The sequence below is a fragment of the Panthera onca genome, chromosome C2 (genome assembly GCF_046562875.1).
Source record: "Panthera onca isolate mPanOnc1 chromosome C2, mPanOnc1 haplotype 2, whole genome shotgun sequence".
In the NCBI taxonomy this organism is placed as follows: Eukaryota; Metazoa; Chordata; class Mammalia; order Carnivora; family Felidae; genus Panthera; species Panthera onca.
This window is the reverse complement of record NC_138347.1, coordinates 147,891,677-147,916,733: the sequence shown is the minus strand read 5'-3', so window position 1 is coordinate 147,916,733 and position 25,057 is coordinate 147,891,677. Positions and strand designations below refer to the sequence as shown.

At 49.0% G+C, this 25,057-nt stretch overlaps 1 protein-coding gene across 1 annotated transcript in view; it reads right to left on the bottom strand.

Annotated features, from left to right (window-relative positions):
• Window positions 1–221: 221 nt before the first annotated feature.
• GPD1L (glycerol-3-phosphate dehydrogenase 1 like) overlaps window positions 222–25,057 on the bottom strand; it is a 57,284-nt gene continuing 32,448 nt past the window's right edge. Inside the window, exons 5-8 of the mRNA XM_060638447.3 lie at window positions 21,397–21,509; window positions 11,331–11,564; window positions 10,937–11,043; window positions 222–3,139 (exon numbers count right to left, since the gene is read on the bottom strand). Coding sequence (XP_060494430.1) covers window positions 3,043–3,139; window positions 10,937–11,043; window positions 11,331–11,564; window positions 21,397–21,509 — 551 coding nt within the window. The 3' untranslated portion in view covers window positions 222–3,042. The remainder of the gene's footprint in view (window positions 3,140–10,936; window positions 11,044–11,330; window positions 11,565–21,396; window positions 21,510–25,057) is intronic.

Sequence of the window (25,057 nt, the reverse complement as noted above, 5' to 3'; positions counted from 1 at the left end):
CAATGATGATTATATAAAAATATCACCAAGCAATGGGAAGGAACAAAGGCAAATGGAAATCGATGTGTTTGAGGAGTGGGATTAGAGATGAGAACTTCGTTTTAGAAATTACCCTTTTATTATTGTTAATGCAACACAATTCAGGAAAAAAAAAAGAGCTGACCTAAATAAATAAAACTCTTAACTAAGCCAATTTTTTAAAAAAGGGCCAGCAGCACAGGTTGGGTCATTAAATGTTTATTAAATCAAGCTTTTAAATTATATCCACCTACAGTCTGTAAACAGATACAGTACGCACGTAAGTAAAAGGCTCTTGGATTAGAAGTGGTGGAAAACGAAAGATCCCTTTGTACACGGGCGCCTCATCCCTCCGCGGGCCGATGCCATGGGGCCAGGTTTTAGTTACGAGCTGAATGATAAACCAGTTTAGCTGAACTCCACCTGCTAGGATGGATTTCAAGACAGATATTTGTTCCACATTATAGTAGGCTGGATTATAGCAAGGCAACAGTGTAGTTTTTACATTCACAGATTGGCTGAACAAATTAAGCTTTTCTTCTAGATGTCTCCCTCCCTATTACCATAATTAGTAAGAAATGAGAATTAAAATAAATGATGGACCACAGGTGGTTACAAAAATAGATAACTCGTAGAGTAATAAATATCTAGTTAGCAGAGCACAAACTTATAAAATTTGTCTTTTTCCATAATGTGCAGAATATTGTAAGTATGTTCAAGAGGTACAGTCAGCAGACTTCAGATCAGTGAGAGAACATTCGTAAAGAAAAAAACTATCAAGTACAAAACCCAGATTAGGAAGCCAAATGCAGATGAGAATATACGTAAGACAAAATCCTAACTCCTCACATCTAATTATCCTACTTAATAGACACCACAATTAGCTTACAGCCCTTTACGTATCTTAAAAAGTAACTCTTTGTTACCTATGTACAAATTTTAAAAAAGAGTAATCATGAGACAAGCAATAATTGATTGACTTAACAGTGGCACTAAAATCAATAACATTTGTAGATTTTGTGTGCTTTCATATACTTCTGTGTATAGGGATTTAAAATGCCCCCCAAAATGTTTTGGATTGAGTTTTTAAAAGTCCCACAAAAATCTATCCTACGGTCATTTCAGGTATAGAAGGGAAAAAGTCCCAAACTGAAAGAAAAAAAAAAAAAAGTCAAAATCCTACAAAGTGACTGAAAATCCATGAATATGTAAGTGACATTCATATGTTCCCTTAACACTTACCAAGTGCTATGTAAGGTAACTATGATGCTATCCTGAAATCAGTCTCATTTGAGAAGATACAGTGATTCCCATTCTAATTCTAGAATTAAAAGCACTTATTTGACATAATGTGCGTTTCAGCGAGGTTGACATCTACCTGTTGTACTGACAGTGTCACCTTAAATAAAGCTTCATCCAAGAGTCACGGCAGGCCTGAACAGTAAAAGCTCGGGGCTAACACCACCACAGGTAGGTGGCTATTCATCCTAACTTCTGCAGGGAGTGAAGGGTATACTGGGGCTGTCCTCAGGTCACCTCAGCCTCGAACAGCGTTCCCTTGAAAACTCGGCAAGTTTCTTTGCCAAAAACAGCTCCATAGTCTAGAATGTGTTCGAGACCTGCCGGGTTAGAGAAGTTCCACTGATACACTGACATGCATTCTCCACCTTCAAGAGGGATGTGCACGGGCAGCTTTCCCCAAACACGCTTGACCTTGCCAGGGAACTCCTGAACAACCTGCGATCCCAGGACGCTCATTTCCCGTGGAGCATGGTTTGAGAAGTGCCGATCTGGGTGGGATTTCTCAAGTAGTGGTTCTCAAATTGTAGTGAGCATCAGAAACACAGGGAAGGCAGACTGAAGCATAGATACCTTACCCCGCTTCAGTGCCTGGGGCGGGGCCTGGGAACCTGCATTTCTAAGGGGCTCCAAGTGAAGCTGATGGGATGAGGACCGCGCTTTGAGTGGCATGCATCTAGACAATGCCCCACGCGAATGTCAGCGGCAGAAAGCCCTGCTAGAATCTCAGCAAAGGCTGCACATGGCATCTGCCACAACCAATTAGCTGGAGGTCTTCCAGCCCGGTGATGCCTGAGGTCTGGGCACCTTGCTGGGGTGGTGGGGGGGGGGACGCTGGACTTGACTCCCAGCTCGGCCCCCACTCGCCAGGTGACCAGGGCACAGGACTGCAACTCAAAAGAGGAATAACAGAAGCCCCCTCTCAGTGGATCTGTGAGGCTTAGAGGAAATGTTTGCACAAAGGTCTGCCAAACAAAAAGCATCAAACAAGGGTCATTAATCAGAAGAACGTGTCAGTCACAGCAGGAAAATCCCCGATGCATTTTCTGCCTTCCGCCACTGCTAAGCCTTTACGAAAGGAAGCACATTCTGGCAGCCAGTGAAGAGAAAAGGGGCTAAAAATGCAGAGAACTGCAGCAAGGGGGAGATACATTACGTGGATCACCTCATCAGAAGTATCTCATTGTCAAAAGAAAATCAACCCACAATCGAAGTAGTTAACTATGCTGGCTTTGAGCTAGAGTTTGAGTTACAGTATGTTGATCTTTGAACACGCTCACTCCTCCATTCTACCATGTTAATGCTGGTTCGGTCTTAACATGAAGATGATGAGGAAAAAAAACAAAATCCCTTCACTCAAATGCATATGGATACAATGTAAACAAATTTAGCTGAGATAGTTCCCATCTGCAAAGCTACCACGGTGGGAAATTTTCAAAAGTAATTTTTAAAAAGGACCTTTAATTTTGGTTCATAGAAACATCCACGGCATGAGAAACGAACACAGACACGCACGTTCACCCATGTGTCTAGTTGTGGCCCAACACATCTTAGCCGCCGAACTGCTTCTGGCAATTCAAACACCAACCGGTAAAAATTCATACACACACTCATGATGGGATTAGGGTCAAGCGCACGTCGTATTGCCAAGTCCCAGTTTCCATTTGAACGAAAAAGACTGATCAAGAAAGGCAGCACGGTCCCCAGCACACCGCACGAGCCACTTTATACGTGCTCTGGATGGCTCTGGAGACAAGACAACATCTCTTGCACGGGTTTGCCTTCGTAGCAGATCTGATACACGGCTGTAAACAACGGGAACCTGGTTGGGAGAAAAGAATGTGAAAAGACAAATTAGGCCATCTGGTTTACCCCCCTGAACAAAGTCGTCCTCCTCTCCTGCCTAACAGATCGCAGGCAGGCGTGCTTCTCTGGACAACACAGTGAACGCCTTCCACATTCGTTCCTTGGTCGGCAGAGAGCCTCTGCACTGCGGCTCTCGTCGGTACGACCCAGACCACCCTCTGCCGACTTGTTTGGAATGCACGGTCCACAGAGGAGTCATGGTCATCCTCGCAAGGGCCATCTGTGGTCATTTACGTGCAGCTCAGGCTCTTGGTCAAGTCTGGAGCGAGTCCAAGTTTCTGTCACTGTGTTAAAAGGCGGGAGAATAAATTTTAACTTGCAAGGAGGTACTGCTCTCCCTTCTCCAAAGGGGATCACCCAAGGACAGAGATGAGGCAGCCCACACGTTACCAGAAATAGTTCAGGCCTGGAACACTCCTGCAAAAATCAACGTGGGCACCCACAATTAGCAAAGCACTGATCTCAAGTTGGAAGCCGGCGCTGTGAACACAAATATAAAGGAAGGTTTGAAATGGCCGAGGGTATAAAGGTTTGTGCTAATAAACCACTGTGAGAAAAGACCGCATTATCCCCAGGGTACAGCTGGCTCAGCAAGTATTTTTTAATTTATTTTATTTTTTTAATGTTTATTTTTTTATTTTTGAAAGAGAGAGAGAGAGAGAGAGAGAGAGAGAGAGAGAGGAATCCCAAGCAGGCTCCACACTGTCAGAGCAGAGCCCAACGCGGGACTCAATCCCACAAACCAGGAGATCGTGACCTGAGCCGAAATCAAGAGTCGGATGCTTAACTGACTGAGCCACCCAGGCATACCAGTATTTTTTTTTTTAAGTTTATTTATTTAAGTAATCTTTACACCCAACATGGGGCTTGAAGAGATCAACCCCGAGATCAAGAGTCACATGCTTTTCCAACTGAGCCAGCCAGGAGCCCCTCAGCAAGGATTTTTTTTTAACGGCAGATATCACTAAGGAAGTAACAGTTAATTTCAATCAGGCTTGAAGCAGTTAATTTCAATCACACACACACACACACACACACACACACTCACAGCCCAAAGTGAGTTTGACACAATCAATAGAGTCTTAAAGGCCATTCTGAAAATGATCTAGCTGGAATCCTTTAATGACAACTTAATTTAAGAAGAGCAAACAGCTCTGATAGGTCATACGTCTATCACCGGCACAGAATGTGTTGTTATTTTTTTTGGAGTCCAATCTGACTCTGTAGCCTAGGAGCTCTAGGCAAGTTTCACAACCCCTCTCGCCCTGTTTGCAATGTGATACGGGGCCGGACCTGTTGTCTTACGTGACTTCTGTTTAATGTGTGCAGTGTGCACGGTGGTATGCAGTAAGTGACAGCTTCTACACACAGTCACAAGATGGCCACCGCGTCCTAGCAAGCTCCCAGAGGACAGCGCCCCAGGCTCTTTCGTTCACCTCTGCATCCTCAGCGCACGGTGGGTGGGGAGGGGCTACTCAGGTGCTCAGCGAGTGTTTACTGAATGAACTACTACAAACGGGAGTTAGAGCCGGCAGATTTTTGCCCCTTTTTTCTTTCCACGGCTTAGTCTTGCCGTCCCTATGATGAGAAACTGTGCGTCCCCAAAGCACGGGGGCAGGTGACGAGTGGCCACCCAAAGCCATTCCCAACCCCCTTCTCTCTTTACCAACGTTGCCAGTAGCCTAGTGCTCACTTTCCCAGCCTTTCCTTCTCCTAGAATTAGTCAATGAAGCAAGTTCTAGCGAGCAAGACAACACGTCTGCGAAGGGCTTCTGGGGAAGGCACTCCTCTCCTCGAGAGGCACTGGAGGGAAACTCTGCGCCCCAGGACTGCATCTGCCCTGGGTCTCTGAGTGCAGCTGTGTGAGTGTGTGAGGCATGAAACTGCTGCCGCCATCTTGAGCTTTTGAGAGAAAGCCAATGGAATCACTGAGATTCTAATCTTTTTTCATTTAAATCCAAGTTAGTTAACATATAGAGTAATGATGGTTTCAGGAATAGAACCCAGTGACTCATCCCCCACATATAACACCCAGTGCTCATCCCAACAAGTGCCCTCCTGATGCTCATCACCCATCTAGCCCATCCCCCCACCCCCATCCACCCTCAGTGTGTTCTCTGTATTTAAGAGTCTCTTATGGTTTGTCTCCCTGTTTTTATCTTATTTTTTCCCTCCTTTCCCCTGTGTTCATCTGTTTACTGAGATTCTAATCTTAAGGCACTGTGCCAACACCAATAACGTCCACCTCCAAAATCCTTGTTCTATGAGGAAAATAGATCTATTGTTTGAGGCATTTAAAAAAAAATTTTTTTTTATGTTTGAGAGAGAGAGAGAGAGAGAGAGAGAGAGAGAGAGATAGTGTGTGTGTGTGTGTGTGTGTGTGTGAGCAGGGGAGGGGCAGGGAGAGAGGGAGACCAGAATCCCAAGCAGGCTCCAGGCTCTGAGTTCTCAGCACAGAGGCTGATACGAGGCTCAAGCTCATGGACCATGAGATCATGACCTGAACCAAAGACACCTAATCGACTGTGCCACCCAGGTGCCCCATGTTCAAGGCGTTTTTAACTGGGCATTGCTCTTGCAGCCAAAAGTACCCCTGAGTTTCACAACCAGCACCTTCCAAAATGGATTATGTAGATGGGATGTTAACAAGATATATGGAGTATGGGGGAAAGAATTTCTATGGACAAGTAACTTCTTTAATTCTCACAACCACCTTGTGAGGTGGATAATAACATTATCCCCATTTCATAGACAAGGAAACTGAGGCACAGTTTCTGACTCTGGAGCCAACATTCAACCCCTCGGCCATACTGACCGTCTAAATGCTATTTTCTATAACATAAAACACTACAAGGCCAATTAGATCCATCTGGGGAACTCTCTAAATGAGGTTAGAGGTGAAAGGAGGGCAAAAGACAATATTTCACAGAAAAATATCGACATAAGCCGATCAATCAGCCATCCCACTAATGGATACTGAGGGCTTACAAAGTGTCAGGCTTCAGTCAGGTGCAGGCTGTAAGGTGTTATAAATCAGGCCCCGGGGCGCCTGGCTGGCTCCTGATCTCAGGGTCATTGAGTTCAAACCCCACACTGGGTATAGAGATCACTTAAATAAATAAAACTTAAAAAAGGAAAAAAAAAAAAGATGCCTAGGTGGCTGGGTCGGTTATGTGTCTAACTTCGGCTCAGGTCATGATCTCACGGTTCGCCATGTTGAGCCCCTCATCGGGCTGTCTGCTGTCAGCATGGAGCCTGCATCAGATCCTCTGTTCCTTTCTCTCTCTGCCCCTGCCCCACTTGTATTCTCTCTCTCTCTCAAAAATAAATAAAACATTTAAAAACAATAAAAAATAAATAAGGCCCCAGCCATCAAGAGGCTTACAACACTGTTCTGGCCTGAATTGTGCTTACAGTCCCCAAGTTCATCCAACGAAACCCCAATCCCCAGTACCTATATTTGGAGAGAGGGCCCATGAGAAGGTAATTAAGTTAAACGGGGTTCATAAGTGTGGGCCCTAAACCAGTATGGCTGGTGTCCTTGTGAAAAAAGGAGATTAGGACTCACACATGGACAGAGGGAAGACCATGTGAAGACACAGGGGGAAGATGGCCATTTACAAGCCAAGAAGAGAGGCCTCCGAGGAAGGCACCTGCAGACACCTTGATCTTAAACCTCCAGAACTGTGAGAAAACGAATTTCTGCTGCGTAAGCCTCACGGTCTGTGGGATTGTGTAACGGCAGCCCTCACAAACGAATACAAACACGTTACACTCACACATGCTCACAAAGATGCACGCACAGGAAATTTAATAAAGCCAAGCTGACAGCAGAAGAAAAACCCAGACAACTTTACTATGTATCCAGGGGAGACAGGTTAAATAAACTGTGGTTCTCCCACACAGTGGGTTGTTCTGCAGCCATTAAATGAGATGTATAGGTGTGGATGGGGCACGATCTTCAAATCATATCCTAACGTGAAGAAAAGCAAGGGACAGAGCCGAACGAGGAGCACAGCACACCCATTACGGAAACGGAAGCAGATACTAAAAACTCAAGAGAGTGCCTGCGGCTAAGGTGGGGATCAAGAGGCACTTTTCGCTGTGTGCCTTGTTCCAGAATTTGGCTTTCTTTAAGTTTTATTTGAAAGAGAGAGAGAGGAGAGAGAGAGCGCGAGCGAGTCTGCAGGGGAGGTGCAGAGGGAGAGGGAGAGAGAATTCTAAGCAGGCTCCAGGCTCAGCGCAGAGTTCAATCCCACAACCCTGGGATCATGACCTGAGCTGAAATTAAGAGTTAGATGCTGTATTATGCACAGTGAAATAAGCTAGTCAGAGAAGGACAGATACCATATGTTTTCACTCATATGTGGATCTTGAGAAACTGAACAGAAGACCATGGGGGAAGGGAAAAAATAGTTACCAACAGAGAGGGAGGGAGGCAAGTCATAGGAGACTCTTGAATACAGAGAACAAACTCAGGGTGGATAGGGGGTGGGGGAGAGGGGAAAGTGGGTGATGGGCATTGAGGAGGGCACTTGTTGGGATGAGCACTGGGTGTTGTATGAAAACGAGGAACCACGGGAATCTACCCCCACAAACCAAGAGCACACTTTACACACTGTATGTTGGCCAATTTGTGAATTATATTAAAAAAAAAAAAAAGAATTAAATCCAATGAAATAAAAAAAAGGAAAACGAGAAAAAAAAAGAGTCAGATGCTTGAGGAGCCTGGGTGACTCAGTCGGTAAGTGTCTGACTCTTGGTTTCCACTCAGGTCATGACCTCACGGGGTCAGGCCCTGCATCGGGTTCCGTGCTGAGAGCAGGGAGCCTGCTTGGGATTCTGTCTCTCCCGCTCTCTCCGGCCCTCCCCGACTTGTGTGTGCACATTCTCTCTCTCCCTCTCTAAATACATTTTTTTCAAAAAGCATCAAATTTCTTTTTTTTAACAAGAGCATGTGCTCCCTGCCCCCCCTCCAAATCTGAAGAAAGAAAGTGAAACTGTACATTTATGTAATAAGCCCACAGCACGAGCAGAGGTACGGTCTACACCTGGGGCCCGCAAGTCACAGCCTGAGAAGTCAGTCTGCTCTGTGGCCTGTTTTGTACTGCCCGCAAGCTAAGTACGATTCTTACATGTTTCAAAGGGCGTAAAAGGGAAAAAAAAGGATATATGACAGACAGCTATATGCAAGCTGCAAAGACTAAATATTTATTATGTGGTTCTTTGCACAACAAGTTTGCTGGCCGCCGGTGTAAACAGTATGTTCAAAGCGGGGAAAGTTATTTGTGTCTAGAGGATATGGATGAAGGCTTCTCCGAGGACAGACCCGGGCCACCCCGAGGATGGTCAGGGCTGACGTGGACGTCGAGGAGGGCCGTCCAGGCAGAGCAGACAGCAGGAGGACAGACGCACACAGAAGTCCGAGAAGGAGGTGTCTGGGGCAGAGGGAGGTCTGCTTCAAGTGAAGAAGGGGTCGTAGGGGTTAACAGGACGGTTAGAAAGTACAGCTGGAACACGACTGAGAGGCTGCCCCAAATGCCAACCTAAAGGACTCGCTCTGGATGTGCAGGAAGCTTGTGAATGTGAACACTCCAGGGAGAAGGCACCGTGGCAATCACAGGTCCACCGGTTCCATTCGGTGGATAATGAAAACTGGGGCACAGGACAGATAAAAATATGACCTACCCAAGACCACCTGGCTCGTAAGCCACAAGGGGGCCTTAAATGCTGCCCTCCGGCTCACTGCTGTTTCTGTAGCCACGGAGAAGAGAAGGGAGAGGAGAAGGAAAGGGAGGAAGACCCAGGTGGTGATGGCTGGGATGAAAAAGGGAAAAAAAATCAAGGTAAGAGGTGATGTCGAGGGCAGAGAGCAGAAGGGAGGCTCGGCCTGAGCGGCTCTGGGAGGCGGTGTAGGGGAAGGGAGGGCCCCACAGGATCTGCACTGCGGCCTGGGGGGAGCGTGCTGTGCCCTAGAACCCGGCAGCGACCTCATTAAGCCCAGGCTCAGGCCTGTTCAGTTTCTAATCAGAAGAACGAAAATGGGACAGGACAGGGGAGGGGCATCCGCTCAGAGGTGAGTGTCGCCTGCTTGATTACACCTGCTTTTTCAAACAGGCAGGTACTGATCCCAGAATGCCAGTTCCATTCCCTACGTAACCCCGGCCAACTCGTCCAATGATAGGGTCCCATCCAATACACCCCACGGTAGCACACAGATGCCACTTTAAAACCGTGACTGGGAGATAATCATCATCCGCCAACAGCCAAGTATTTTCCTAAGACTTAAAAAAATTCCTGATAAATACTTAACGGTCATCAAAGTGGACCCGCCACAAACACACTACTGTGTGCAGTTAAGTACGTAAGGAAAACCCGGGCACATCGGAGGAGGGATCTTCCTTTTAGTCGCGATTTAAAGGTAATTCTCCACCTCCGGAGGCCTGTTTGTGACTTCCAACCCTGCCGGGCCGCTCTGAAAAGCCATTTCAGAGAACTAAAATGCAAATTAAAGAAGGAAGACCAATGCCCTGTCCTCCTTCATTTCCACTTGTTCGTGGGGAGCGCGAAGGCTGCTCAGTTTGTACTGGTCCAGAGAAGACAGCTGGGCGTAGGGGAGGGAACGGTGTGTGGTCGGGAACAGCAGATATCCGGACTGGATGAAGAGGATGAAGGAAACACACCAGCACGCACGTCCGTAACCACCACCGGCTCAGCGAGAAGCGTGTGCTCCAGATTGGCCACGATTGGCAGCCTCACCGTTGCCCGGCCCCCTCCTCTTCCGGGCGACCAGGCCTCCCCCCTCCCTCCCGAAGAGTTCAGGATACACAGAATATGCGCGTACGTACGTCCATGTGCGCAGTTATTAGATGGTGTCTAATATCAGCTGGCATCCTGGTTAGGGATGAAGGTTCAGCCAACCAGCAAGATAAAGGGCTGCGTGGCAGGTAGGCCACAGGGCGGCCACGGAGAGGGGGGCAGCTTTTGTGGTGCTATAGGATTTACTGCCTCGATCGAGTGGCAAATGGAGCGGCAAATTCAAGCCCACCTTGAATAGTTTCGCAGCTCGGAAGGGTCACAGAGGACCCAGCGACTGCAAAGCTGCTCACCAGGCCTTAACACAGGGCACTTCTAGGGGTAGAATTCCGGAGTAACCTCCACTTTCTTCCCTTCTCAGTTGTTTGGCATTTTATTAACAACACTGTATCTTTTTTTTTTTTTTTTAATCTTATTTATTCATTCTGAGAGAGAGAGGGAGGAAGAGCAGAGAGAGAGGAGAATCCCAAGCAGGTTCTACACCGTGAGCACAGAGCCCAACGCGGGGCTCAGACTCACAGACCCGTAAGATCATGACCTGAGCCAACATCAAGAGCCGGATGCTCAATGGACTGAGCCCCCCCCAGGCGCCCCTCAAGACTACATCTGTTTATAACATTTTCTTTTTAATTTAAAACCTAGGACACGGGGCTCTTGGCAAACATCCTGCAGGAAAAAGCAGAACGTCAAACTTCATGTTTTGTAACGAGCTTCACAGAATTGAGTTCTGCTCCCTGAGGTGGGGCCCGGGTCCGTGTCAGCGCTCCTTTCCAGGGCAGGAAGAAGTTCGCGTCACGCTAAGGACGGAACTAATCCAGGGGGGTTCTGCACGCACCTGTCAAGCAGCTGTGCCCGTGCGCGCCGGCCGGGCTGGTGGTCAGGAGGGAAGCAGGGGGTGGCCCCCCCTCTGGTCACAGGGACATTGCGGGGTACTTACTTGTCGATCAGCCCCTTCTGCTTCAGGATCCGGTACACTTCAGCAGAAGTCTGAGGTCCCTGGAGCTTCTGTCCGTTCAGCATGTCTTTCTCCAACTCTTCAATGGTCTTAAAAACAAGGATGCAAACGCTATGGTAAAGCCTAGAGAATCCCTTCTTTCAAGAGGTGAGCCGGGGAAGGGAGCTGCTATCCCGCCCTACGAGCCAAGGAAAGAGAGACCTACAAGCTACAGGGCTAAGGCCTCAGTACTCTTAAGGGAAAGGAGACAGGCACGGGCAGGACACGCCCAGCAAATGACAAATGCTGGGCTCTATCTCCGCTGCACTGTGGCTCGCCCCGGCCCAAGAGTCTCAAGTGAGGGAGGAGGGGTGGGCGAGGGCAGGCCAGGGGCTACCTTCCCGGTTCTGGCAAATGCCTCGGCCACCCTGCGGTTCCGGCCTCCGTAGCAGGTGGTGATCAGGTCGGCCACGCCGCAGCTCTCCAGGAAGGTGGCCGTGGACACCTGGCCCTTGCAGAAGATCTTGGCGAAAGCGATCATCTCCATGAGCCCCAGGCGGATGACGGCCGCTTTGGTGTTGTCTCCACTGTGGAGGCCATCGCAGAACCCGGCGCCCACGGCTACGATGTTCTGGAAGGAATCGGGGAAGCCGGGGCATGCCCGTCACACACCCGCCGCAGACAAGGGGGCTGGGAAGGTGGGGGCAGAGGCGGAGGCAGGGGCCCCCGGCCCGCGGTCGGAACGCTCCGCCCCAGCGTCCCCAGCGTCGGCTCCTGTGCCCTGACTGTCAAAGACGAAAGGAGGGACCAGCCTTCTGTGCTCCCGTTCGTAGGACCAAGAGCCCGGGTCTGGGGTTAGTAGGAGACAGCAGCTGAGGAACATCGGCCAGAGAGCTAGAACGGTTGCTCGTAGTCTCTGGCTAAACACTGTTTGCACAAACTGACTTTTTGTCTTTTTTGTTTCCAAATGCCTTATTCAGCTCGAACGGTCATACGGGAAGGTATGCGGGTCACAAGCACACGGCTCGATGATATGCTCCCAAACCAAACACCGCCTTGTAACCGGAACCCTGATCCAGAAACAGAACGGAACCAGTGCCCCAGAATGCCACCCCCACACCCTCTTCCAGTCGGCACCCCCAAAAGGTAGCCAGTCTCCTGGCTTCTACCGGCATAGATTTGCTTTACCTGTCTTGAAATTTTATGTGAAAAGAGCCGCACAGTATGTAACCATTTGTGTCTTTGTCTCAGTTGGACATCATGTTTGTGAGATTTAGCTGTATTTTTACCTACAGTACACTGATTTTCATTGCTGTACTGCACTCCACCGTGTGAATACAGTGCAGTTTGTTTTAAATTTTTTTAAATGTTTATTCATTTTTGAGAGACAGAGAGAGACAGGGCATGAGCAGGGGAGGGGCAGGGAGAGAGGGAGACACAGAACCCGAAGCAGGCTCCAGGCTCCGAGCCGTCAGCACAGAGCCCGACGCGGGGCTCGAACTCACGGACCGCGAGATCACGACCTGAGCCAAAGTCAGATGCTTAACCGACTGAGCCACCCTTGGCACTGGGGTAGTTCCCAGTTTGGGGCCACGGCAAATGGTGCTGCTGTGGCCACGCTGGCCCATATCCCTCGGTGACCACAAGCGGGCATTTCGGTTGGGTGTGTACCCAGCAGCGGAGTTGCTGGGTCCGTAGGTCTACGTATGTGCCAGTCAAGTTTCAGCCTTTTGCCTCATGCAATTATCCCTACACAAGCACTCGTGGGGCCCCCGCTCTTGCATGAACTCGCCCCACACAAGGCAGATGAGACACAGACCTGCCTCTCCAGAAGCGGATAATCTGGTCCAGGGGTCAGCAAACGAAGGGCCAACTGCATGTTTGTGTAAATAATGTCGTACTGGAAGCCAGGCACCCCTGCTTATTTGTGTACCACCTGTGGTTGCCCTGGCGCTGTTAACAACAGATTTGAGTAGTTGCGACACAGACCATAGGGGCCCCAAAGCCCACAACATTTCCTGTGTGGCCCTTACAGAAAAAGTTTGCCTACCTCTGGCCTAATGGGACAACAAAACGCGCGACGATAATTATAACCTGGGCAGAAAGTGATGTTCTGCAAGAGGTACCGAAAATCTGATTTTCCTTTCAACCCATGTGTATTAAGCATGCCGTGTGGGGGCGGGCCCTGGTGGCGGAGGACGTGGGGGCTGAGGGCGCCCCCAGGGAGGAGCTGCAAAGACAGAATGCGGCCCAAAGCTTGTCCTCAAAGAGTTGACGATAGGGGCGCTGGCTGGCTCAGTCAGTTAAGCGTCCGACTTTGGCTCAGGTCATGATCTCGCGGTTCATCAGATCGAGCCCCTCATTGGGGTCTGTGCTGGCAGCACAGAGCCTGCTTCGGATCCTCTGTCCCCCCCCCCCCCGTCTCTCTCTCTCTCGAAAATAAATAAACATTTTTTTTAAAAAGTTGACACAGGGCGCTTGGGTGGCTCAGTCCATTAAGCGACTGACTTCAGCTTGGGTCATGATCTCACAGCCCATGAGTTCGAGCCCCATGTCAGACTCTGTGCTGACAGCTCAGAGCCTGGAACCTGCTTCAGATTCTGTGTCTCCCTCTCTCCGCCCCTCCCCTGCTCGCACTCTCTCTCGCGCTCGCTCAAAAATAAACAATAAAAAAAATGTTATAAAAAGATCAGAGACCCGACAGGAACACGTGCAGGTTTTAGATGAATTCGCACTTTCTGTGTTCTCGAGAGCCTCCCCGGGAGGCTATGAGCTGTTCGGACAGAGCAACCAAGCAGCTTCCAGGGGGGTCGGTCTCGCCCTACAGAGGCCCGACTCCATTTAGACCCCGCTTCCTACAGCTGCAGGTAGAGCTGACGAGGAATCGGGTCTTCTGCAGAGCGCTCAGGTTTTCAAAAGCTACCGACTTCTGTCCGGACCCTGCAAAAGCCTCCCAACCCCTTCCGGCCACACAGGCAATGTGAACTGCAGGCTTCGTGAGGCCCCGACGGCAGCCATCTCTCCCCAAGTACCACTGTGTGCGCTCACTGACGCAGGACGTGGGCGGTTCCTGGCGTGGCACACTCTAGGGTCTGGCAGCATCCGGAAGAGAGGAGGGGACAGGCAGTGTGAGAGGAGCCCTGAGGTGCGGAGGGGCAAAACAACACCCTAACCTTTTACGCGGGGCGCTGTGCAAAGACGAGCCGGGGATGGCAAGAGCACCCAGGGCTGGGTCCAGACAGACCCAGACACCCCTCCTGGCAGAGGAGCCGGACTAAGCAAGCCATGGGGGGGCACCAAAAGCACACGCACAGATATCCAGATGGCCTCTGGTTCTGACTCTGCTGTGTGACCTTGGGAAAATGACTCCACCTCTCTGAGCCTTCTTGGCCTCAGTATCAAAATTCGGGGCTTAGAGAAGATCTTTCAAGGCCTTTCTAAGGTGGTGACATCCCTCCAGGAAAGCTGGTACGGCTGTGGCCTGCCCCGGGGCTGCAGATAAGTGGGACAGTGCTGAGGCAGCAAAGAGACACCTGGGGACCTGTGGGAGGACTGACCACCAGGCCGTGAGGCCAACTGCCGGGTGAGCCTGCCAAATGGTTTTATTGAAGTTACCATGGCAACATGTCAAGGATCCAGATGGTTAGACTGTTAAAATGGCTCTCCGACGCCCCCTCGACTGTCTCCTGTGCCCCCTTCGCCACGATGGGACCCATTCTGGGGGTTACTTGACAGACCAACCACAATACGAGGCTATATATCGAAGGAGATAAAACAGCTTCCTTCCACCAGGGGGCTCCTAGACACAGAGGAGAGAGGGATTATTTACGAAGTGCCCCCCGGCGAGGCCCCTGTGCACACAGTCTCGCCGGCACTCTCCCTCCGGGGAGCCCTCACACGTGTGTACCCAGCCCCCTGGCGGGCTCAGGGAGGTTCAGCGGCTTCCCAGGAAGACAGGCCCTACGTCCGGCCCCTCAGGCCCACTCTCTTCCCTGGGCCTCACTGCTTCCAGGGTGTGGCTAACCCACCCCACCTAGGGTCAGAGGCCTTCCTGAACCCTCTGCAGCCAGTCAGGTGTCAAAGGCGAGTGCCTCTCTGGCCTTCAGGAAGGCTTAGGAAGTAAACAGGGTAGGCTTAGGAGAAGAAAAGATTTATGGAAGGAAATAACAAAAACAACACTTAATCTTATCGACCCTCTAAGTGCTTCCTGTAGTATTAACTGGTTTAATCGTCACACAACATTCCTACTAGGCGGGTCCCATTATCATGCAAAGAGAGAGGTGAGGAAACCCACACACAGGGGAAGTAGTTCCCCCAAGGTCACACAGTGGGTACCTGCCCGACCAGGCAGCCTGGCCCCAGAGTTCTCTCCAGGGGGTAGATCACACTGGGCCGCTGGGGGGGGGGTCAGTGAATGAAAGGCACAGAGGGGCCACCTCAGATTCAGGATAAAAACTTTCTAACAGAAGAGCTGACCTCACTAAATCTAAAAGACTTGGAGGTAAAGGAGTGAGCCCTCGGTCACTGGAAGCATCCAAGCAGGAGCTGTACTGGATGAGCCCTGAGCTCCAGAGCAATGCTTCTGACCTTTCGTGTCACTGCTCCCAGAGAAAAAGCAAATGAGGGTGTCCAAGGCCTGGGACTGCAGCTGGCCTCTTGGCCCTTCTGTGACCCCCTTCCCCACAGGGCACACAGGTCAGGATCACCTCAGTTTCCCCCAGATGGCTGACCTCCCCACTTTAGAAGGGGGGGGGGGGAAGAGCAGGAGACCACGGCAGGGTAAACTCCTCCCTTCTAAGGGGACCCTGGGCGCCGATCCAGTTTAATCGCCTTATGATGGATCTTGAAACCCTCACTCTCTCCCCTCCACCACTTATCACTGTCAAAAGAAAAATAAACACACTGAGCCAGTCAGATCGTGTTTGAATAGCATCTGAGCAGATGTCCTCTGAGATCACTCAGCTGTGAAAGTTATCATTATCCACTGTGCATTTAAATCTGCTTTAAACTATTCTGGAGCTAAAAATACCATGATTTTCAGAAGACAGGCGCACGCGTAAGCCCTTCCCCATTTCCTGGGTTGTGGCAACGCTCGGAGGCAATCATTCGCCCTGAAGTGCCATCGTTGCAATTCGGAGCCAGGGCGGGTTGGATGGGACTCGATTCCTTCCACTCCGAGCCTCCCACACAAAGAATATAAAAGTGGAGAAGCCGGCCGAGGCCGCCCGCAGGCTATGCAAACACGCTCCCCACCTAGGACGCAGGGCTCCGGTGAAACGCAGGCAGCGGTCACTGTTTCCCGTACCCCCAACACTCCACCCGATTCTGCCTGAGGCCAGGTACCGGAGCTTTGGGCCTAAGGGAGAGCTCTGACTGCACAGTGTGGGCCTACCCCTAGCAAGACTGGCAGGTTAGGCTCTGCGTAGGGCGGCCTGGCTGAGGTGTCAACCCCGCACGCACGTAGCCCACCAGGCTGGGCACCCCGATGAGACGCGGCCTTAGAAATTTCTGCAGTGATGTAAATGCCTTACGTCTGCTCGCCCCACCGGGTAGCCACGAGCCACTGGGACTCACCAAAGACTCGTGTGGAGCCGCAGTCTTTGAAACTGAACCGTTAATTTTTTTTTAAGTTTTAACGAATTCGAATGTAAATGCAAATGGCCACACATGGCTAGCGGGATCCAGCAGTGGCCCAGCAGTGGCCCCGGCACTAGGCACGAGGTCGTGCAGCACAGCATGGCTTATCACAGCCAAAGCCCTGGAAGAAACCTGCACGCCCAGCAGTAGGGGTGTGTCAGGTGGCTGTGGCACAGGTTATGGGTTTATCTCCCCACCTACTCTCCTCCTCCAGAGTCACAGCGTCCCTGACTTTGATGCAAATACGTGGCTAACCAGGGGACCCGACGTCCCTTGCAGCTAGGTGTAGTCACACGATGAGGTACTGCTCATTCACATGAAACCATCTGCCTCCCGCAGATGTGATGGCTAGAGCTCTGGTCACCTTGTTTGTTGTTTTTTTTTTTAATGTTTATTTATTTTGAGAGACAGAGAGAGAACGCAAGCCGAGGAGGGGCAGAGAGAGAGAGAGAGGGAGAGAACCCCAAGCAGGCTCCATGCTGTCAGCACAGAGAGCACAGAGCCTGACACGGGGCTGGATCCCACAAACCACTAGATGATGACCTGGGCCGAAACCAAGTTGGACGCTTAACTGACAGAGCCACCCAGGCACCCCTCTGGTTACCATTTTAAAACATGAAGACAAGCTGGGGCGCCTGGGTGGCTCAGTGGGTTGAGCGTCCGACTTCGGCTCAGGTCATGATCTTGCGGTTCATGGGTTCGAGCCCCACGTCGGGCTCTGTGCTGACAGCTCGGAGCCTGGAGCCTGCTTCGGATTCTGTCTCCCCCTTCCTGTCCATCCCACCCCTGCTTGTGCTCTGTCTCTGTCTTTCAAAAATGAATAAACATTAAAAAAAAATTTAAACAAAACAAAATACGAAGACAAGGGCCAATCCTTGTGAGCTGTTAGGAGCCTGGCTCCCTGAGGATTGTGTGGAAAGGAGCTTTCGTTTGGATTGAGGATGTTTACATAAGAAAGAAATTCACTTCTATGGCGGTCAGCTGCTATTATTTTGGTTCTCTGCTAATGAAACCCAATCCTGATAAAGCATCTCTGACGCCACACACAGAAGAGTAGATAACTGTACAACTCCATTATAAAAGTTCTAGAAAACGTAAACAGTAGTGAACAAAAGCAGAACAGCCTGGCTGGGGTGGGGACTGAAAAGGGACACAGAGAATCCCTTGGGGATGATGGAAATGTTCCCTATCGTGATTTTCAGGGTTATGCACACACCTGTTAAAACCCACTGTCTTAGGAACTTAAATGGATGCAGTTTAATGTACATGAATTATGCTTAAATAAAGCTGATATTTAAAAAAGAATATCGCCTTACTGGAGATTAATATAGGTCAGAGGTAAAGGACGTTCTGAAGGCAGTAAAATGCACTGCTCTAATATGATTTTGCAGAAAACCGTTACATTTTCTTTTTGGTTTTATCAGTGAGTTGTTTTCAATTTTTATTTTTGTAGCTCAAACGTCATGTTTTTGAGCACAAAAAAGGGACAGTGTACATTTCTTTGATTGCTAGTATAGAGATTACTGAAGATTGTTAATTTACTGTGAAAGAGGCAAACATGTGATACTATTTGAACAGTAAGACCCAGTTTTTGTTTTTAAAAGCAGCCCTACGCCTACGTATGCTCACTAAAAAGACTGGAAGGGTATACAAAGCATCAACAGTGCGTATCTCAGGATGCAGGGGCTATCGGTGATTTTTACTTTCTTTACATCCATCTGTTGTGTGAAACAGTGAACGTGCCTACTTTTATAATCAGGAAAAAACAACAGACTATTAATTGATGTGGGGAAAAAAAAAGGCAAGGGAAAAAATTAAATTTCCTGACAACCTACAGGCCACTGACAGGCCTTTGAGACAGGAAGAGTGACCTTCCTCTAGGGACTCAGCTGCCTGGATGTTGATACTTTGCTAAGGGCAAAAGGCAAATCTTAGCTTCACAACATCCCGACCTCCAGGATCCTACGTCTCCTTTAACATATAAAAATGCCTTTGGAGGGGCGCCTGGGTGGCGCAGTCGGTTAAGCGTCCGACTTCAGCCAGGTCACGATCTCGCGGTCCGTGAGTTCGAGCCCCGCGTCAGGCTCTGGGCTGATGGCTCGGAGCCTGGAGCCTGTTTCCGATTCTGTGTCTCCCTCTCTCTCTGCCCCTCCCCCGTTCATGCTCTGTCTCTCTCTGTCCCAAAAATAAATAAAAAACGTTGAAAAAAAAATTAAAAAAAAAAAAAAAAAAATGCCTTTGGAAACTTCCTTTATCTCTACCCCCAAATATATGTTAGCAATCATCCTCCAAGCATATGGCCCCTGATACACATCTAAAGGGTCTCACGACTAAAGTTTTAGTAGGCAGGAGTAAATGACATTTTCCTAACAACAGCTGGCCCCCTCAAGGTCCTGGAAACCTTGCTTCCAAAATTCCTTAGAGACTTTTCCTATTCCTAACCCCCTCCCCACTTGAAACTAGACAGTCAGTCACCCCTCACAGCCCCAGTGCAGGTCTTTCTGCCCAGGGGTTCTGTTCCTGTGCTTTAATGAAACCACCTTTTTGCACCGAAGATGTCTCAAGAATTCTCTCTTGACCGTTTGCTCTGAACCCCAACATTTCCACATCATCAATTATGTAATAAAAGAAACGTCTGTCCATCTGTCCTTGCTTTGGCAGCCTCTGACAAGGGAGGGATTCATTCTATTCAACTGGACACAAACCAGAAACGTCAGGCTGTACGTCGTAACCAAAGAACACCAGACTAAGATGCTTGGAACCCGCTTCCACACTCCGGCTGTGCCAATATTCGCTACGTTTGAGTGATTTACTCTCTCTGGATCGCCATCTCCTTATCTGTGTGACCAAATGGTTAGCCTCAATTACCGCCAAAGTGCCTGTTTCTCGGTTTCCAAAAATCCCAGCTCTGATGCAAGCCGACGGGAATGATGGTAACTGATCCTGTTTCAAAGGATAGCCAGAGGAAGCATGATGAATGGTCCTCAACCCCATCTGTCTCTGCCCCCCACGAACCACTCTCTGTCCTGGTAGCAGGCACAGATCCGCTTACCGGCTTCCTGCCAACAAAAATGAAAAGCCAGTCTAAGCTCAGACACAAGACCAGCATGAGGTCCCATTAGCAGAAGCTTTTCCAGAGCCCTCAATCTAGAATCTTTCTGTTTCCACCCCCCAAACACCCTTTGTCCCGGGCAGGATCTCACAGCTTCTCCATTCACCACCAGAAACATCCAGTCGCTTAAAAACAATTTTGGAGCAACACAGGCTGGGGCTGAGCAATTAGGCGTTCACGAGGCCCCTGTTGTCAACTGGTCATTAGTTTAATGAAGGACTATTAAAAACACATAAAAATCTCAACCAACAAAAATAAACCAAGCAGCCAAGGCCAGTGTCTTCACTGTGTAACAGGGCCCGCCAGTCGCGGGAAGGACGCCCCACGCGGACATCCAGAAGTAGGGGCCTGTGCTGCCTGGGAGCCCCAGTCTTTAGCTGGCTTTCGTTCCTAAAATCCTCACGGTGTAAGGACCTGTGACCACACACACACACACACACACACACACACACACACACAGGATATTAATTCTAGAAAGTGGTGTTAAATTCTGATGAGACAAAAAGGAGGTACGTTCGATCTAGAGAGAGGGCGGGAAGGCAGTCTTTGGTTTCTTGTCTCTTCAGTGTTCTTTCAGTCTTTGCCATTTTTACCTGCCGAAGGGAGGCGGATGAATGCCAGACTGTGTGACTTCCTTCCCGAGGTGCTCAAATTCCTGAAAAGCGGCTTTTGTTACAAAAGAAATGGCTCAAAAGGGACTGGGCGGGGGGTATTCATTCACATTGAGGTCTTTTTTTTTTTTTTTTTTTTTTTTTTTGAGAAGGCAGCTCTAGCAGCTGATTCCAGGGGGAGAAGGATCAGAAAGGCCAGCCAGCTCCTCACTGGCTGTTTCCCAGAGTCAGGCGAGAGAGGGACCCACGACCGAGACTTTTATAGGCAGAGCGGAACAAGTCAGGAGCCCCTGTGGAAACCCTTCCCTTTACCCTCCCAGGCCACTGGCCAGTAGAAGCTGCTTATGTAATTGGACCATTTCCCTTTCCGGACAAAGATAGAACCCTGCGTGTGGCGCCTGGGTGGCCCAGTCGGTTACACATCCGACTCTGGCTCAGGGCATGATCTCACGGTTCGTGGGTTTGTGGGTTCGAGCCCCGCGTCGGGCTCTGTGCTGACAGCTCAGAGCCTGGAGCCTGCTTGGGATTCTGTGTCTCCCTCTCTCTCTACTCCTTCCCCCACTCATGCTCTGTGTCTCTTTCTCTCTTAAAAATAAATAAACATTAAAAAAAAAATCTTTTTAAACCATTCTTGGAAAAACCTTTGTCAGCAGCAGACTATTTTTCCATTAAAAACAACAACCAACCAAACTATCAAAGCAACCGAGTAGCATAATCCAGAGGCAAGAAGTCCCTTTCCGGCTCAAGACAACATAGGAGAGAAATATATGAATTAATGGAATGCTTTGGTCTCTGGTAAAATTCTACAATCAAGAGACTTTCCACCCTTTTTAAATATTAATGCTGCCAGTTTCCCAAAGAATAAAACACCACACTTTCCCCAGATTTCCAAGTAAAAGCAAACCCCAGTGGGAGAGGAACTTCCCACCACCCAGGAAAGGCTGGGGCAAGGCCGGAAGTGATACACAAGGCTCTCAATTCACTATTCTTCGCTGAAGCGCAGGCATGAACACAGAGCTCACTCTTCAGGCTCAGATTCAACACCGCTAACAGTGGCCGGCCGCAATTAGCTCCTCGAGCAGAAATAACAAGGCTGACTTTACCTTCAGAGCACCGCAAAGTTCCACGGTGTCTGCATCATCAACCACAGTAATTCGAAAATTCGGAGTCTGCAGAAGTTCTTTGAAGAGAAGGCCATTCTCCATTATCTTGCTGCCTATGGAAAGGTTACCAAAAAAAGGCAATTGAGAGGAATGCGGAATCTTAGCTTCCCCATCTAACCCGGTTTAAAATGTTTTTCTTACTACGATATGTATATGTATCACAGAAAATGTAGCAAATTCAGAGGAATAGAACTTGAAAATAAAAATATTCCATAATTCTACCCCAGATGATCATTAACAATTTGGCACACATCTTTAAGTTCCTGAAATATGAATAGACATAGTTCTTCTCCGAATTGGCAACATAATATATATGTGGTTTCATAATCTGCTCTCTCCATTTTATGGCATGAATAACTTTCACTGACATAGTTTCTACATCATCTTAAATAGCAGCTTTCTCTTTTCCTGGGGAAGTGTATTCTATTTTATCTAAGTATCTTTCAATGTTTAATACCTAGCGTCTTTCTGCTACCACAAACACCTATGGACCAACGTCTACGTTTACATCTGTAACAGATTTGTGTTCAAACCACCCACCCTGTCCTTTCCACGGGGAAGAGTGCATTCCTTTCCACTAATGTTAGGCTTGACCACACGAAGTGCCTGGACTCAAAGCAAGTGGGACATATTTCCGCACCTCTTAACTTTGGGCTCGGTCATGTGATTTGCTGTGGTCAACGGGACACTAGCCGACATGACGCAGGAGGTCTTGCAGTCGGCTTGTGCAGAAGTGGGGCTGGTTTCCTTGTACCGCTGCCTTCACCGTGAGAACATTCCCCGGCTAGCCCCTTGGGCCGAGCAGGAAGATGACAGACACAAGGAGCGGAGAAACACCCAGCTGAGAGCAGCCGACCCCCAGGGGACCATGGGTGTCAGCTATGCTCTAGGCCACCGAGATTCTGCGATCTTACTTAGCATCAGGATGGCGAGAGAGAACCCATACAGACGCCAACAACTGTGTTCATGGACTAAATAGTGGAAGATACAAATGCATTCAGAAGAGTACTTGCTTTTGCAACCGCCATGTCCGTGCCTGGAATGGGAGGGACGCTTTCTCATGTTTTGTTTAGGAACTCAGGATTAATACTCAAACAAAACTTTGCACGTAAAGTCTGGTGTGAAATCTGCTCTGATGGGTGAGGGTGCGGCGTGGGGCTCAGCTCTGGGAAGGCTCTGGAAATCAGATCATAAAACTTCCCAGCCAAGTCCTGGCTCTCAAGTCACACAGAGACGGCGGAAAGCTCACTGAGCACCATCCGATTTGGGCTCCGCCCGCCTCTAGGTCCACAAGCTCGGTCCCACGCGGGTCTCTGCACATTACCATCACCTGGGGACCTTTAACTGCACCGAAGCCCAGGCCACATCCCAGGCCAATTAAATCAGTCTCCAGGGCAGCAGGCATCAGTAACTTGTGAAGGGCCCCAGGTGACTCCTGCAGACAAGTTTGCAAACTCCTGATTTAACCTCCTGCAGGCTCAACTCCCTCATGAGTGAACCGTAGGGCACTCTCAGGACTGCTGTGGGGTTAAATAAGACGCGGGTGTGAAAACAGCCTATTAGAGCACACAGAGGTTCTATATAATGACGATGGGGATAGCTGACACATGCTTATGGCTGATTCACCCCGTTTACAGACAGGGGGCCCAGAGAGGTTTACCAACTTGCCCAGGATCACACAGCTCAGAGGAGACAGAGCCCAATTCTACCCCAGGTGCTCTGAGTCTCTATGCTATGCTTCCTGAGTGTGGCGGGGGGGGGGGGGGGGGGGGGGGGGGGGGGGATAGAGCAGAAAAAAAACAAAAAAAAAAATCACAGAGCTGTATTTTTCCAATGCAGAAAAGAAGTGATTGTCAGCAATTACGAGTACATCCATAATTAATATGTGAAAAGAATCCAAGGGGGAGTGGAAGGTGAGGTACGCCTACATGGGGTTCATGACCACGTTCTGCCTCCTTCTGTTTGTTTTGTTTAAATAAATTTCCCACAATGAAATGTTTAAAATGTCTACACCCAATACTCAGAAACACATTTTCTATTCCACAAGCATTGCTATTATCTATGATTTAGCTGAGTTCTCCAAATATTAGAACTGTGTCAGTTTGAGCAAACGGTCGTCTTCCTTTTTCAAACAGTCTAGCAGACCACGCGGGTGATTCTGTGCCATCCTGTTTCATCACCTGGGTTGGGTAAACTCGACCCCCCCCCCCCCCGCCTCCACATCATGACATCATCACGGTCTTTCTCCTGTGTCCCTCACCGTGGGCCACGGCTCAGAGCCTCCAGCATGAAGGACGATCGTTAAGCATCACAGACGAGCCCTTCGCTCAAGTCACTACAATCCAGCTGTCTGCGGCTGGAAGCGAGGTGCTGTTGTGAGCAATGTGACAGACAAGACAGGCAGGGAGGAAGGTGCTCTCCACGTGCCACTGGTACAGGTGGGGTCTGTCGGTTCCTCTGTGGCTGCAAATTACATACAGTGTCCCTTAGAGAAGTGGGCTTGGTTTACAGCAATCCCACCTTTTGTCAGATGTAACTTCGAGAAAATTATTTTAAGTCCCAGACAGGAAAGCACTAACTGTGTTATTACCAGTCCTAAGTAGTGGTAAGGCAAGCAGGGACCCAGACCAGAACGGGTAATCCCAACAGCCATGGAGAAGGGCTGCCCCAAACTCAGTATGAACCAAAAGACAGGGATATCTCCCTTCTGTTTCATGCCAAGCTTTAGAGATAATCAGCCTGTTTATAAAGTCTCCTTCAAAACCCTCTTGCGGTTTGTGATTCCATATTTGTTTGTGTATTTGGAAGCTCCAGAAGGAGCTTATGAATCCTTGACACTTAGCAGATGCTGGATACATAATAGGTTTCGAAAAATATTCGTGAGGTGACGGTAAGTCTCTAAGAGTTTTGTGAAGCCAGTCCCAAGAATGAAGGGAACTCTCACCGCAAGGGGGCACCACAGTTCAGCGTGCTGGTTAGTATTTTTACAAGATCCTGAAAACAAGGCTGTTTTTTCCATCTTCCTCCACAGAAGATTCAAGGGGGCTAAAACTCCTGAATCTACCATAGCTAAGAATGAGTTGGTTGCTAATATTATCAAGAAAGGAGATCTGGATTAACCTCCGTGGCAACCATCCAATGCAGGAAGTTAATGTTGATACAATTATCTAACATGCAACTCCTCTATTCGAATCTCGCCAATTACTGCAAGGTTGGCAGCCATGACATCTTTCCCCCCTCCCCCAACCCAGGATCCCACTGCATTTGGTAGTCACATCTCTTGAGTCACCGTTAATCCAGGACCACTCCTTAGCCTTTCATTCTTTCATGACACTGGCATTTTTGAAGAATGCAAACGAACCGTTTTGTAACACATCCTTTACTTTGGGCTTGTCTGGTTATTTCCTCGTGGTTAATTCAGGTTATATAAGATAATTTAGGCATTATCACCTTTATGTTCTCTGTTCCTTTCAGTGTTTTAATTTAATTTAATTCAAGTCACTCTTGCCAACCATTATCCAATCCAGAGAGAAGGCAGAGGGCACACTGGATAAATAGAATACAGAGGGAAAGAGACACAACCTTGTGTGCATTTGTCTGA